General features: G+C 39.6%; 2 protein-coding genes across 2 annotated transcripts in view; one reads left to right on the top strand and one right to left on the bottom strand.

Annotated features, from left to right (window-relative positions):
- VWDE (von Willebrand factor D and EGF domains) overlaps positions 1–3,497 on the top strand; it is a 33,398-nt gene extending 29,901 nt beyond the window's left edge. The window contains exons 29-30 of the mRNA XM_017830368.1: positions 408–511; positions 1,627–3,497. Of these exons, the coding sequence (XP_017685857.1) occupies positions 408–511; positions 1,627–1,647 (125 nt within the window). The 3' untranslated portion in view covers positions 1,648–3,497. The remainder of the gene's footprint in view (positions 1–407; positions 512–1,626) is intronic.
- A 3,686-nt stretch (positions 3,498–7,183) lies between these two features.
- On the bottom strand, positions 7,184–15,677 carry LOC108504853 (wnt inhibitory factor 1-like). Its single transcript, XM_017830340.1, has 5 exons — positions 15,463–15,677; positions 12,603–12,698; positions 9,583–9,687; positions 9,072–9,167; positions 7,184–7,609 (listed from the first exon to the last, which is right to left on the bottom strand). The coding sequence occupies exons 1-5, from the start codon at positions 15,671–15,673 to the stop codon at positions 7,500–7,502; spliced, it is 618 nt and encodes a 205-aa protein (XP_017685829.1). The 5' UTR covers positions 15,674–15,677; the 3' UTR covers positions 7,184–7,499.
- Positions 15,678–16,102: the final 425 nt, after the last annotated feature.

Genomic DNA, 16,102 nt, shown 5'->3' with positions numbered 1-16,102 from the left:
CTGAAGCCCTCCAGGATATGATGGCAGTCTGGGACCGTGGCAGTATGTTTTGGCTTGCTCTAATACTGTACACTGCTGTACCAGCCCTGAGAAGCCATTGCAATAGCTTGAAATAGTAAGATGCATTAAAAAACACCTTACTCATGTTCCTTGCTCAGTCTTATTCACACTCTTGGCATGTTCTCATGTTAAATCTGCATCAAAGCATGAGGGGGATGGGATGGCCATAAGAACTTTGTTGGTTCCACATGACCTTTAAGTCTCCTATGCTGAGGGGTGTTTCCTTGTGAAAATACTGAACGAGTTCTTGGCTCCTATAAGCAAACAGAATAAGTATATAGAAATAGTAGCCACTTTTCCTCCACCAAGGTGTTTCCATGAATAAAGCCACATATCTCTTGTTTTAGCTGTATGCAACCAGAAGTGTCTGTTTGGAGGCAAGTGTGTGTTGCCCAACGTATGCTCTTGTCGTCCAGGTTATACTGGAGTCTTCTGTGGGAAGAAAATTCAGGTACATGTGGAGTCAAGATGCCATCACAGATACAGTGATTTGGGAGTCATTATCTAGTCCACCCTGTCCAATGAAGCAGCACGATATACACCAAATATGTATTTAGTCTGATTTCTCCCTTTCAGTCTTCAGTGAGGGAAAATTAATGAAATTCCTAAGAGCTATTCCAGTAACTTTTAGGCTTTAATACTTAAAAAATTGTTTTTAACACCTAATGTACATTTCCTTTGTTTCAAATTAAGCTGATTATCTCTTGTCATGCAGCAGGGATTGGTAACTATCCTCTTCACAACTACTATTCTCTCTTCCAGCAACTGGCCCCATTTTAGGGAGAAGTGTCCCGCTGTTGACTTTCTTAGCTTGCATCAAGTCAAGCCCTGATCTTTTCCCAACTAACTACACTGCCACTCAGTTCATCCCTGTTTTATACAAATGTTCATTATCCCAAAGTGTAACTTGGGAATAGCTTTACTTTTTTGCATCATAAGGTATGATGGCGATTTCTCTGTTTTGTCACACAATTTTCTGTTGGATTCCCTTGTTTGAGTGCTGACAGTCACTCACTGAAGTAGTTTAATTAAACATTTCCTTACAAGTAACTTCTTTGTGACATCTGAAGTCAAAGTATGCTCTTCTTGCATCATCTGTGGTGTTTCTCTTCTTTTAATTTCAATGTATAGACACTTTTCTGGTGCCAGTAGAATTGAGAGATGGGGCAGATATGTTTCAGAAATTGAAAGAGAGAAATGCTCATACATCTTTTGAAAATACAAAACTACATATGACAATAAGAGACTATGTTTTTCAATATGGATTTCCAAAATTGGCCCTAAAGAGAGGAATATTTTGATTTAAATGTTTACATAACTATGTCTGCAAAGAATTAATATATTTTTAATCTAGAAAATATATATTGCTGATCAGTCAGACGGTCCTGTATTGATTAAACCGGCAAATTTTCTTTAAGAAACAAAAGAGCTATAGGCACAAGTTTAACTTATGTTGTGATTCTGTGTATCAGGAAAATAGAGATGCATGGATAACTTTATTGTAAACATGGGCTGCATCATTAAAGTCTGTTTTTAATTTTTTTTCTCTCTCTCTCTCTCTCCAAGGTACAAAGGCATCATGATTGAAAAAATGTATCAATTAAATTGCAATGCTTCATGGATGTATGAGACTGGAAAATAGCAAAAGGGTTAAAGGCAATTACAGAGCTTATTTAAATGAAAGGAATATTCAGAAGTGTTATTTTTAAAGATTCGTATTAGCCACAAATACTGGTGAGCTTCAAAACAACAATCTTGTAGTCATTAAAGCATATATGTATATTTCTATAATTTTTTGCTACCTCATGCACAAACCCCACAGCTTCTGATGTCTTCACTGGACTCAGATCTGATGACTGATGCAAACTTAAAATTCTGCAGTTCGTTGATGCAGTCAGCTGGACTGAGATTTTCTTTGTGGGAACAAGATTGTAGCAGCTGCTGAGTGTCTCCAGCAAGGAAGGCAACACTTCAGCACTTCCTGAATGGTACCTTCTGTTTGTAAACACTGTATACATTATGTATTATTTGGCTGCAGACAGAAGAAAAAGCAGAACTATGTTTTTCTTCTTCTCTTGTATTTGCATCATTCTTGGTGTAATGATAAGCCAGTAGGGAGGAAGGAGGGGAAACCTGAACTGAGGCTGGGCTACTAACAATGGAGGCTTCCTTCCCATCTTGTTAACAGTCATCCAGGTGCAGAATGACTCTGGTTTATTTATGACAAGCCTTTGTAGCCACAAGCCAGATACCAACTTTTCTGTTTTGACTTCCTTACTTACACTTATAATTTGAGTACCCAGCTACTGAATTATTGGTGTGTCTGTAAGACTTCAGGCCCCTGCTTTGAGATAGCATTCAGTAATATGAGGAAATTTTGTCCCCAAGTCTTTAGGAGAAATGTGACAACGCTTTTAGCAATGCTGAATCTTAAAAGGGGAACTAATAAGCAGAGAAATTTGTTGTATATATGCCATCCATACACATCATGTCAGAAAGTATTTGTAAGGACTTCTTAGAGGATTTCTTTCCATTACCTATTGCTCCAATGAACTGTTAGCACCTACCAGCTACCAGATAGTTTTTGAACAAATAGAATTCCATTTTTTCTTAAGTTTCCTACAGAAGACCACTACCTTCTCCTACACCTGTTAAAGACATTTCAGTTCCTGCCACAACGAACTTGAGTTCTGTAAAAGACACAAATATCCCTTTACTTAAGCCATTCAAATTTACTGTTTTGTTTTGTTTATTTTTGTTTATTTTATCATGACTTCCCGTTCTCCTGAGCAATATTTAGTTTACATACTCTAATTCTGAACGGGAAGAAAATAAGAGCTCATTTTGCTATTTACTGCCACTCTGGGATGCTGATTGCCAAATCACAGCTTTTAGCAGCTCTGTGCATAGATTTCTCCTCACCTTTTTATAGTCCTCTTATGTCATTTTGCAAAGTAAGCTGACATTTTGAGAGCTCAGCATCATTCCAGAATGATACCTGATGGATTTCCAAGTGCCTGACTTGTGTATTTAAAAAATATTTTCAGTTTCCCACTTGCATTTTAAATTTCAATGTTTCCATAGTTTCTTTCAATCAAGTATCCCAGTGGCTGATAGCCTGATAATCTGAGAACTGTTCTATTATTTAAAACCTTTCTCACATCTCACAAAGATCTCGATGAACAAAACCTGACTAGCTCTTGGAACTGATGCCTCAGGATGATGCTTTGAATACATAAGGTTCTGAAAATGTTTTTAAAGTGCAAACACACCAGTATCACGTAATCTCATATTGTAATCACCCCTATTCCACATGTCAGTTACAGAGGTACTGTGCTTAAGAGAAAGAGAACATCTGTCTTGAACACTGCTAATAGTATTTTGGTTAATGAGTTTCTGCTACCCTCTGTTCAAAAAACTTAATATGTATATGTGCATTCTAGGATTTCAGGCTGAATAAAGGGGGTTTTTATCATAACTTTTAGTATTTCCCACTTATTTTCAATGGTTCTAAAGGCAGAAATTATTTTGTTCACATTTTCCAAACACAAGCTGTGTGAACAAAAGCACATCCAGAGTTTTGCTATAGTAGCTAAAAATGCTCAGTGCTAAACTGTGCTATTTTCCAGCAAACACATGGTGCAGAAAAATTACTAGTACATGCAAAAGGCCAGACAGCTACTTCAAAACTGTCCAGTAATTATGTGATTAGTTGAAACTATTTTGTTACTACATTGTCCATCATACATGTGAAACAGAATTCACTGTAATTAAAAAGCACATTGCAACAATGCAGCAAAATTGCTCAGTGCAGCAAGAAGAGGCAGAAGCACAGAGAGTGCTTGTGTACTGAGGTTAACAAGATTGTTCTAAACTTGCAATCTGAAATTAAGCCCCAAAGATTTAGGGGATTTGGGACAGGGAGAGAAGGGTTGCATAGTGCTGGAGTTCACAGAATTCCAATATGATGGAATGAATGCCCACTTGTGCCAAACTGAAGATCTTGCAGTGACCCTTAGCACATTGTGCAGAACACAGGCACCTTCACTGAATTTTCTTGCATGATTTCTTTAGACACTAAAGAGTGTTGCAAGGTACCTATGCACATCATCCATTTATTACTAGGTTGTACTACAGTTGCTCTTCAGGCCAGCAGAAATTCTCCCAAGTGCAGATTGACTTTTGTCCCTGATCTTGAAAAGATCTTTAAAATGCAGTGCAATTAATGCTTTCTAAAGGAAGGACTCGTATCACAGGAGATACCACAGCCAGCCATGTTGGCTGTGATTTAAAAATAAAACCACAAGTGGGCCCCATGAGAAAGGCTCTTTCTTTTTACAAAAGTTAATTACATGTTCTCAGAGCTGTGAAGAGAAGCAAGTTAACATTTCCGTTTACAAAAAGCAAACTTATAAAGAAGAATCAGCACAAACCCTAAAGTAAATAGGTATAAAAACTGAAGCTACTTGACAAATTGGTTACATCAACTCCATTACTGGTCCAAATGGGAAGATACAAAGTTTAAATTCTCAATAAAACATAACATCTGGGTAGATATACAAACCCAAATGTAGAGGTTAGAAAGTGTTACTAACGACTAAAGATGTTTATGCTGTTTCTGTCACATTAAAGGTGTCACATGGCGGTGTCAGGTCATTTTATCCAACTTCTGCCCACAGCTCTGTTTAGCCAGTAAATGATATTTTACAGATAAATCACTTAAATCAATTCTTGCCACAATCACTTAAGAGTGAAAGAGAAAACATGAATGGTAAAATGTGAGTGTAAGTAAATTAGGAAGAAGAAGCACTTCTCACACTTCCACGCACACTCTAAAAAGACAGAGTATCAAAAATGCAACCAGTGCAATATCCCTACAATTTTTCCCGTTGTTTATAGTGAAAAACAGAGCATCCTACTAACTATAGTTACAATTAGCTCTAATAAGTAAGAGAGCTAATATGTTCTGTATTGTTTTTCTTGATCTTTGAGCTGCATGCATGACTCACTTCCCACAGAAAGACACATCTATCTCCAAAACCTGCATTCTGTAACTTGTACATTCAATCCTCCAGCGAGTGGAAAACAAACAAAAGACAAGAATTACTGACAGTTCTTTTAGCAAATGTATGTGGAATGTGGAAATAATGTGGGGACCTGGACTGTCTCTTTTATTCTCACTTAAAATTTAATTGAATTATAAAGAGAAATTATACTTAACAAAACAAAAAAAACCATGAAAAACCCTGTAGCCAGTAGATGGTGCTACATTCAAGCAGTATTTCTAAAATATGACTACTTTCTGTGTGATATCAAACTACTGTTTACTTATTTCAGTCATTTCTAAAGAAGAAATTAATTAAATTAACATTTGTTTTGGCCTGCTCAGAAACATCAATTATACATCTCTCACTGACTGCTCCTTTTACTCCTAACAATGTCAAGATCTCTTTCAGCTTCTAGACACCATTATTGTCAGTTTTGTCTGTACTAGTTGAAGTCAGTCTTTTGGGAATAATACTGAGATATGATGCCTCTCTGTATTTACATAGTTCTGCTCATTTACTCTAAATCTTTGGTCTGCTGTAAGTAATTTTTTTCCCTTCACTCCCCTGCAAACAGTATGTCACCTAAGGTATTCAACTCCTAAATTTCTAAATTATGGCATGATTATTGTAATGAACTGTGACACTGAATTTCATCATCATCAAGCCTACTTCAGAACCACTGATAAATCATCTTGTTTCATGCATGAAAATCACTTTTTTACTAGCAGGTGTGAAACAGTGTATCACAGCACAAGCAGCACAAAAACCATGCACTTCTCTTATGTGGTCCTCTGTCTCCGGGAACAAATCCTGCACAACATGCCTGCAGCATGTTTTGTCTGAACTAAATGCAACAGCCTCTAAAGCAAGGGCAGAGGAAAGCTCGACTGTGCCACACAGCAATTGCTCATAACAAAACAGGAGTCTCATGAACTACACCCTTGCCTTTCATTTGCTCCCTGCATGCTTGGGTTCTCTCTTTTAGAGAAGGCTGGTAACTGAGAAGACCCATTACCCTTACCTATTTGCTCAGTGACTTGTAATCCCTGGAGAAACATGCCCATATAAGTCACTCTGCCCATGAGAGCTACTGCATGTTCTGGTAAGGGAATTTATACAAAGTTAAAACGTTATTCCAACAAATAGACTAAAGTGATCCGTAGCTAAAATTCTCCCATCAAAAATTCCAGTTTCACCTAGAAGACAATGAAAACCAAACTATCTCTCTCAAAAAAATAATTCATCTGAGCATAATTCAGAAAGCTGACTGATTCAACTCACATGTTTTGGCAAAACCTTCCTCAACTGCAGCATTCAAGCAACAGCACAAGTTAGACATGGAACAATGGACATAGGAGTCTCAGTCCAATATGCAACCTGACCAAAAGGCTGCAAAATCTAAATAAGGCCACATGGGAAAATCTCCAGAAGGGAGGCCTCAACATGTTCCACACAGGTGATTTGTGACAGGCACAGCTTTTCCTCACTGCCAGTCTGTAACCTCCCATTGTACTGCTCCTATAACAACACAATCTTGAATGGAAAAGAATTATCAATGTCTCCAGAAGAAAAACACATTTCCCTATCTCACTGGGATAAGGAGAAGAAATAATTGGAAGTTGAGAGATGATCAGATAATATGACTGTAGAAGTAGTCAAGATAAGGACTCTTTTAGAGTATCGGTATAGATTAAGCTTTTAGAAAGTAACAGCAGAATTGTCTGAATGAGTACTGTGTTTCTTTGGTTTTGGTTGTGGGGTTTTTTTAAACACTGCTTAACTGATCAAGATCCAGATCTGATTGGGGGGAGGGGCAAGCAGACATAAAATGATAACCAGGATTTAAATAAGATGCTTTGCAGATTGGTGATGTTCCAAAAAGACACAAACTGCAAATTTCCTCTTGCAACTCATTGAAGTGAAATTATCACTGAACTAACAATCACTTCTGATGATCTGAATTGAGGGCTTTTTGTTTCATATGCTTTTTAAAACACACATAATTAATAGAACACAATAATTCTAGTCAAAGGGAGAAAAATCAAAAAGAAGAGCATAGATCTATTCTGAAGTACTTGATTTGAAGAACAAATTTTATTTCAAGGTCAGCTGTATCAACCAAGACATAACACTTCTGCTTATTAAGAAAAAATGGGAACAGAAGAAAACGTGCCATACACTACACACAGTTGAATACTTAAAACAACTTTGTTACAATCAGCGACACTTTCATATAGAAAAGCATTTACTTAATATAGTGAGGACAAAAAGCTATTTGAAACCAGTTAGTTACCATGTTTATTTTAAGGTCCCCCACTTCTGCAGACTTCATCTCTGGATGGTTATGTAAAAAAAAAAAAAAAAAAGCAGCTTATCTTTGCTGAAGTTGCTTCATTCCTTCCTTTTCTTTGTGCACTGCAGACCAGAGTATGGCAGTCGACATCTGCACACGTTTGGAGCTATGCACTTCCCTCCGTGTTGACAGGGTAGTTTACATACAGCTGAAATGAGACACCAGATACACAGTATGTCTTCAGCACAATACAGGATCATTTTTCTTCTCACTGTGGTAGCAGAATTGTTCCCTGGTGACTGCATTGGGACAGTATAAATAACAGCATAATGGAAGAACTGAAAAGCAATGCCTCTCAATTTATGGCATCGTGGCCTTCACTGGAATACAGGCACAGTATGTCTAGTCTTATTCATGCTCCATTTCCCTTTTAAAATACTATAATTTCTGTTCTTTAAGGCATGGGCTGTTTTCAAGATGGATGCTTCCATGAAAGTGAGAGAACAATAAAAATTCTTGCTGAAACTTATTTAAGCAAGTTCTTGGATCCACGTGCATGAGAAAAGAGTCACCACTTTCTGTTCCCCCACAGGAAGGGCAGAGGAGGGCTGAGCTTCAGCTGTCCCCTAGCTACACATCAGTTCAGTTAACAAGCCAGGAGCTGCAATTTGCTTATGAGCATCTGCACCAACAGAAGTCAAACTTAATGCAGACCTAGTTAGCTCAAGAACAGTGATTTTGACATTAAGAACCTGACCACTTCTACCACTATTGCAGCTGCAGGAAATGGAGCTAGGCATTTTACAAGTTCTTTGCATCTCCCACAGTTGGCTTTTATTGTCACCCTCTATCTCAAGACACTGACAAATACAAAGGATAAGGATTTGCATGGTCAAATGGGAACATCAAAGTATTATTTGTTAATGTTTCCTTGAACATATATATTGCAGAAGAACTAACACTAGATTCCTACAGCCACACAAAAACTTCAAATGCAGAGGACAATTCAGAGACCTTGTACCCACAATATCCAGTTTAAAAGCAATGTTTACATGAGCTTTAAACATCAGGGCAGTGCTGCTACAAGCATACAAGCCCTACGAAGAGTAAAGACTTTATAATCATCTGCTTTTGTGAATCAAAATTTGTAAAAATGCCAGTGTTTGTTCAGCAAGAGTGTCAGTACTAATACTGACTACAGAATTCTCTTACTCAGAATTCTAAGAGCACCTGGAATTGATTCTGCCAACTTATCCTCAAAGTCAGAATCAAGTTTCAGTTTTGTATGTCCATAGAATTTAATGAAGTTTCTAACCCACACCAGTAGCAATAGTATTTCTGTAATGGCTATTTTCAGTTCTTTATTCTAGGGTCTCAGTATATAAAAAATATTTCAGAAATATGGACAAGACATATCAAGTAATTAATTTGGTGGCAACCAAAATCTGAATCTCTGTCAAAGTGGAAAAATTCTGTGCTTTTGACCGAATTAAAAAGCCATCTACTCCTTATGCATACTTGTAAGAGCCCCAGTATGCGGAAGCAGCTCTCAGTTACTATTCTAAGATACTTCCCTAGAAGCTTTGTTAGGCACTGAGGATTTGAACACTATATTGGTAAATCAAACAAGCAGAGGAAAGGATAAATGAAAAATGTCAGAAGTCATTTACCTAAGTGACATGCTCCACCGACCCATCCAGCTGGACAGCTACAAATCCCAGGAGCCACACAAGCTCCATTATTCCGACAACCTTGAGGACAAATTGCTAGAAGAAAAAGAATGGATAAGTCAGCAGGATTTACAAAACTGATATAAAAGAATTCTGACAGAATGAAAGATTCAGGATGATACAAATCAAAATAGCAAAACACATTTTCTTCCAGGCCAGATACTCAGCTGGTATAGCTCCAAAAGCACTTCCAGGACCATGAAAATGGAAAAAAAAAGTACTTATGTATTGTGTTAAGATTTTTGGTTTAAATCTTAACAGATGTACACCTAATGCGAAATAATTTCACACGATTTTATCTGAGTATGTACCAATAATGTAGGTCACTCATTTCTGTAGTAATGCAATGACATTTCCATAGTTATTAGTCTCTTAATACTTTTAAAATGTTTTTGTTACTGCAGTTTTATTTTTAATCAATATAAATATTTTCATGAACACAGATACCCACCTTCTTGGCATCTTGATCCTGTCCAGCCAGAAGCACAAAGGCACTTCACAACTCCATTGACAGAGACGCATTGCCCACCATTTTGACAGCCTCCTTCACAGCTTACTGCAGAAGACAGCATACGCCGTGCATTTCAGAACAGGACTTCAAATCATTATCTTTAAACAGGTGGTCTAGCATCAACTACTTGTTTTATCACATCTGCAATGACTTTTCAGAGCAAGGCACAGTTCTCTAAGGAATGAGTGAGGATGACAGAACCACAACTGCAAATGCCACCTCAAAAAGCAGTTAAAATTAGGCATATGCTTAAAAGCTTATTGAGCATTTAGCCTGAGAGTCCTATTGCTATGGCACAGCTCCTCCCCTCCCCAGCTGTGAGCCAACTGCTCACCAGCTACACCACTGTTCATCAACTACACCACAGGAACTACAAACATGCACATTCATATCAAACTTGCCAAATCACAGCTGGTACACCAATAACCTGTGGTCAAGGATGTACGTATTTCCTTACCTGACAGGACCTACATATAACAAGAGGAAGAAGAGAAATGGATATTACTTTGACAAATGAATCTAAGCAGTGTCTTCCTAAAGGCCAAATATCTAAGCCACCCTCCTCATTCCAGAACTGTTCCACACACCAAAGCCCTGCAGGCCTCATTAATGAAGCATTATTTATGCCAGACATATGATTGGTATCAACTGTGGCGAGCAACATCTTTGAAAAGTGGCACAATCATTCTTCTGTACAATCAAATGCTTCCTTTCACAAGCATGAATGTAAATTATACACCACCTTCACCGCATTGAAGAGGAACAACTATCCTTCGTTATAAAAATGGACAGTTGAGATGTCTGCTTGATAATTTGTAGGAAAAAAAGGCCAAATCTCTGTTCAACCACAAGTTTTGAGCTAACAGATTTTTGGCACAAATACTAAACATGCAAGGACAAACAAGTCAACTCCAGAATAGCTGGAAAAGCTCTCAAAAGCTTGTTTGCATATTTCTTTGTCACATTATATAAATTAATCTATTTAATATTGATGGTGTTTGATTGATTTTGGTAACTGGGAGAAGTGCCTCAAGATTGGATGAAAGCAGATATCACTCCAATCTTCTAGAAGGGCAAGGAGGAATTGCCTGGTCCTCGGCAGCTGGCTTGAGCAGGGAGGTTGGAAATTATGACCTCCAGAGGTCCCTTCCAACATCACCCATTCTATGATTCTGTGTGATTCTGTAATAGCACACTGCCCCACACACAGGTTTGTACAAGGTGAACACAAGCCTTACAGGGATAACCTGATAACAGAATCACAGAATATTCTGAGTTGGAAGGGACCCACAAGGATCATTGAGTCCAACTCTTAAGTGAATGGCTCGTAAAGAGATCGAACCTGCAACCTTGGCATTATTGGCAAATACAAGAAGGACTTTTACTCAGATGCTAATCCAAGTCTAAGCTGCAGTATCAGCATTAACTGAATCCTCACTCTGCTTTTTTCTATTTAAGTAGTATCACTCACCTTGTTTCTGATTTAGACTCTTGTAAGAATATCAAGTTCCCCTTTCTTGAGGGGTCCCTGTCAAGATTCCACAAAGCTACACTTTCAGTTGGCTTTTAAGACATTTAAGAAAAAGTTAAAAATTCTTTTGCTCGAAAATTAAGCTGACCATGCTCCAGTTTGCCTCATTGCCATCAACACTGTAATGTCTACTCAAACTGAATAGTTCTTTCCCAATGCATTATGTAACAGTAACCGTTATACAGATTTTCATCAGAAGATACCTTCTTATCTTTTCTATTCTTCTATAATGTTACCAATTTTGATATTAAATTATTATCACTGGCAGCTGAATTCTTATTCAGTCTAGTTAACATCCCAGAGCTATAGTTTAAGCTTCTGCAGACTTAGACAGATGTTACCATGTTAGGTACTCAGCTCACACTTTCTTCATAAAATATCAAATACAGCTTTATGAAAAAAATAAACAAAAAAATCACCAAGCCAAAACAACCCACCCACTACAAGGCTCCAGAAAGCTGCAGAAGCTAGTTGAGTTCCTTCCCCAAGTACCCAGTTTACATTCCAAGTAAACTCTTGGTAGCTATTACGCACTGGAAGGATGTAAAGAAAATGCCCCCAAAATAAACATCAAGCATAAAGAGAGAAGCCTGTGAGGTGTTGCTAGCTGCTATGACTATAGTGAGACAGAATGTTTATTAAGTTCTCAGCACACTAACGACTGCCCAACTAATTTACCAGTGTCCTTTCAAAAAAAATTTCTAAAAATTTCTAGGTGCCACATTGAGGCTTTTCTTCTGAAAGGAAAGCAACGCTTCCTTTTTCCTTCCCTTTCTGGAGATATCTTGCTTACTGCATCATTTTTCCCTAAAACTATTTCAAGTTTGCTTCCCCTTTTCTCCCAGAACTCGAGTTATCAGTAGTTCGATCAGTTCATAACAACATAACAATGTTTTCTTGGATTGCCTCTTCCAAACCACACATATATTAAATAGGCTTCACAAAACCATAAAAATTGGTCTTTGCTACTCCTCATCTCTGTCATCTCCTACTACCTCTCAACAATACATTGCCACACATATCTTTAGTGACTTGCCATCAATATTACAACCTTGCAGATACTACACAAAAGTTTCAACCACTTAATGCAGAAATATGTATCTATGCAAGCCATTTCATTAAATTATTTAGAAAGAATCTGTTACAAAGCTAAATAGAATATTTATGTAACACATAAACATGGTATTTTCTAAGCGAAAAAAATTGCTCAGATTCTCACAACACATTTCAGTAGATGTACTCCATCCCATCCTCCTGCAAGCATGCAGATCCTCTAGGCTATGCATGTCTTGACAGTAAGGTCATAGGTTTACAGAATTAAGGTCATTATTTCAAAGTGTATTAGATCCAGGACTTGAGGAGTCCCAAATTAATTTAGTCTGTTTTCAGACTCCTTGTCTTTCAAAGCTACGACTTTTTTGGGTCTTACCTTTATGACAGTATCTACCTCCATATCCAGGTGGACATCTGCATTTTCCAGGTCGGAGGCACTCCCCACCATTTTTGCATTTTGGATAACATGTAGCTGTAAGACAGACAATAAAGACAGCTTGGATAAATATATGTGAAGATTACTAAAGTTATTACTTAAATACATAAGAAATTTGCACATTAGTATATTTGCAGTTGTCTTCGTATTTCCTAAGATATATTTGTCATGTCATCTTACATTGCCGATCAGGTGAAACAACTTCCCTGCACAGAGAGCACTCCACCCTATGAAGCTTTTAAACACTCAAAACTAAGGAATCTTTTGGACCCTGGACAGAACAGGCAGAAGAAAGAGCCATATTAAAGAGTAATGAAGGAGCACAGCTGGACTGCCAAAAAAGCTTTTGATAACTGAAGTCAAGAAATGACAAGTGAGAAAACAGGTGATAAGAAGAAATGATTTTATAAAAAAATGCTGCAACTTCAGTGGCATCTTCTGATTCTTAAGATGAAATATCCAACTTTTTCCTCTTTACTGGATTCCTACATACCTGAGTTGCTTGTGTACCTCTCCAGAAAAACTACATGCTCAGTTCCTTACACCTCTTCTCTAAAAAGTCTCCAGAAGTAAGTCAGCATTTCTTTCTCCCCCATCCTCTTTTTTTTTTTTTCCTCAGCTGGCCTCTCAGAGACCTTTATGAAATGTAGAGTGTTTAGTTTAGAAATCATCTGAGATACACATAACTTTTCTCATAATTGTAATTATCTGCTGTGAGAAAAGCATCTATGGTCATCACAGATCCTGCAACTTTTTCACTGCTGACAGCTTGGACAGACTGGATAAGGCGCAAATAAACATTTTGATTTTGCAAAATTCTGGATAAGTCCAGTCAGATTGCAAATCAATTACCTATCACACAGATCTCCTTGCTACTCATAATCATTCCTGAATCAGCCCTGGTGTCTGAGAAAACATTTTTTATTCACACACAGATTTTAGAAACCCATGTGTTTCTGAGAGTCTCATCTGAGTTAACTGCAGTTCTCTACATCACATTGCTTTATCCTTTGACTGGATGGGTGAAAAGTCTGAAAGAGAGGGAAGAAAAGGCAAAAGATGAGCAGTGAGTAACACTACACTGATTTTGTTCTCACATAGCACTCTGAAGCAACCCAACTGAAGAACACAGGATTTTTCACATTAGTACCTGCAGAATGAGTATTTGCAGGCAAATAAAGGACAGAGACGTACAAAAGAACCAGCCAGTGCTCAGTTCTCCTTAATTGTTTTACCAGATGCTCTCAGTTCATTGGAAATGCCATACGAGAGCTCTCAATTTAAGAAAAATTCTATTTCTGTGTCATTTCACAGTTTTCAGTTCAGTTTTCTTGACAGAACAGGGGATGAAGTTTCATTTATCCATTTTTTTTCTACATTAGTGACTTTATGAGAACAAGGATTCAGTGATTCCCTTAACAATTCCAGACAGTTCACCTGTCTAGTTCAAAAATGGATCTCCATCTCCAACAATCTTTCACTTCTCCCCAAAACCCAAAAATGTCTAGGATCCAATGGTTGTTTGGAACAGTTCATACAGCATAGTTTTTAATTTCCACTACACAACACATTGGCTACACATCATTTGTCACTATCTGCTAGCCACAGCTTCCAAATGAAACAATACTCTATGAATGATTACAGAACTGAATGAAATTTTCAGCATCTCATCTCAGAGTTAAAAAAAAAATCACATTTTAAATGAAGGACATTGAAAATTAGAACAAATATTGTACAAATTACATCACGTCATCACATATGGACAGCATGCGAAGGAAAGGAACTCCTGACATTGAGTGATTTTTTAGCAATTAATACCCACAAGGTCTGCAGTTAAACTTTAAAAGAAAGTATTTATAAATCAGACATGTTACACTAAACAGGGTTTAAACTAAAACTCTTCTTCATGATGTTCGGTTTTGCATATTGGGTGACAGTTTCAAAAATACTTTGTCTCCCCTTGGAAACCAACAGGCACAGACTTCAGTTCACCTTAGCTTTACACCTCCTACCATGGAAATGGGATGTACAAGTGACTCTGTGGGTCGGGTAACATGTAGGATGTAAAGTCTAGTACTTTTAAAACCACAACATATTCTAAATAAAAAGAAATCCAGAACATAACCTACTTTCTACTCATTTTGTTGAGCTTTTTGTTAGCACTAGCCTGACTAATCCCACTTAGAAATACCAGTTTAATGTTGCTGAAGCTTAGTAAGACGTCAGGCCTCTAAAAGCATTCAAGAACCGTCTGGATGCAATCCTGTGCCACGTGCTCTAGGATGCCCCTGCTTCAGTAGGGAGGCTGGATCAGAGGGCCCACCGTGATTCTGTGATTCCTTAAATACTTCCAGGGAAGTATTTAAGCATGCACAGCTAAAGCAACAGAAGGAAGCCAGCAGAAGCCTGTCCAGTAAGCGGATCTTTACCCAACGTTCAGGTGGTAAAACACGATCTACTGACCCACGGCGGGATCTACTCACCCAGGTGAGCTCTTCACGCCGGCTCTTAGCTGTGCTCTATCAATCTGCTATCACTGCCTCACCCACCAAAAACTCTGTGTCTTTACCCTCTTCTTCCACCGCGCCTCATTTACGCCCTCCCCGTCACCCAACCACCCACCTCTCACACCAGATCCAAACCCGAGCTCCTCAGTCCTTCCCGTAGGGATTACTCGCAGGAAGGCTCTCACGACAGAGAGCGAACACAGGTACCTGTGCCCAGCCCTGCTGGCACTCAGACGCGTCCCCAGGGACCCCAGCGCGTCCCACCCCCGCCGTGCCGCCCCGGGCAGCGGTACCGTGCTGGCAGCGCTCGCCCTCGTAGCCCTTGGAGCAGAGGCAGGTGCCGTTGCCGAGGCAGAGCCCGCCGTGCCGGCAGCGGGGGCTGCAGGCGGCCGGGCCGGGCCCTGAGGGCGGGGCGGTCCCGCGGCACAGCGGGCACAGCGCGCACAGCGCCAGCCAGAGCAGCGGGCGGGGCAGCCCCGTCCCGCCGCCGTCTCGCCGCGACATGGCCCGGGCGGGCGGCCGCCAGCTCGGGCAGTTCGTCCCGCTCCGCTCCCCGCCCCTCGGCCGCCAACTCTCCGCTCGCTCCCCTCTCAGCCCCGCTCCCTCACGCTCCCCTTGCTTTTACCCTCTCCGTTCCTTCCCACTCCTCCTCCCCGGCGCCGGCCTCCCCCCTCCCCGCCGCCCCCCGCGCCGTGTCAGGGCGGGAGGGAGCCCCCCGGGTGTCCGTGACCCCAGCGGGGCACCGTGCGGACAGGGCCGGGAGTGCACGCAGGAAACCGGCCCTGGAGAAGAGGAAGCTCAGGGAGGACTTTAACGCTCTCTACAACCTGGTTGTATGCAGGTGGGGAGTGGACTCTTCTCCCAGGCAACCTGCGATAGGACGAGAGGACACAGTCTTGAGCTGTGCCATGGGAGGTTTAGGTTGGGCATTAG

Source organism: Lepidothrix coronata, unplaced genomic scaffold (assembly GCF_001604755.1).
Source record: "Lepidothrix coronata isolate B3197 unplaced genomic scaffold, Lepidothrix_coronata-1.0 Scaffold177, whole genome shotgun sequence".
In the NCBI taxonomy this organism is placed as follows: domain Eukaryota; kingdom Metazoa; phylum Chordata; class Aves; order Passeriformes; family Pipridae; genus Lepidothrix; species Lepidothrix coronata.
The sequence above is the reverse complement of the archived record's forward strand: the minus strand, read 5'-3'. Positions and strand labels throughout refer to the sequence as shown.

What these genes read in the sequence shown, in the direction of transcription:
- LOC108504853 (XM_017830340.1), bottom strand. Translation starts at nt 15,673, where the DNA reads ATGTCGCGGCGAGACGGCGGCGGGACGGGGCTGCCCCGCCCGCTGCTC. An exon ending in AGGTAGATACTGTCATAAAG is followed by an intron (nt 9,688 to 12,602) that starts GTAAGACCCAAA and finishes TGTCTTCTGCAG; the next exon opens with TAAGCTGTGAAGGAGGCTGT. An exon ending in AGGATCAAGATGCCAAGAAG is followed by an intron (nt 9,168 to 9,582) that starts GTGGGTATCTGT and finishes TTTTTCTTCTAG; the next exon opens with CAATTTGTCCTCAAGGTTGT.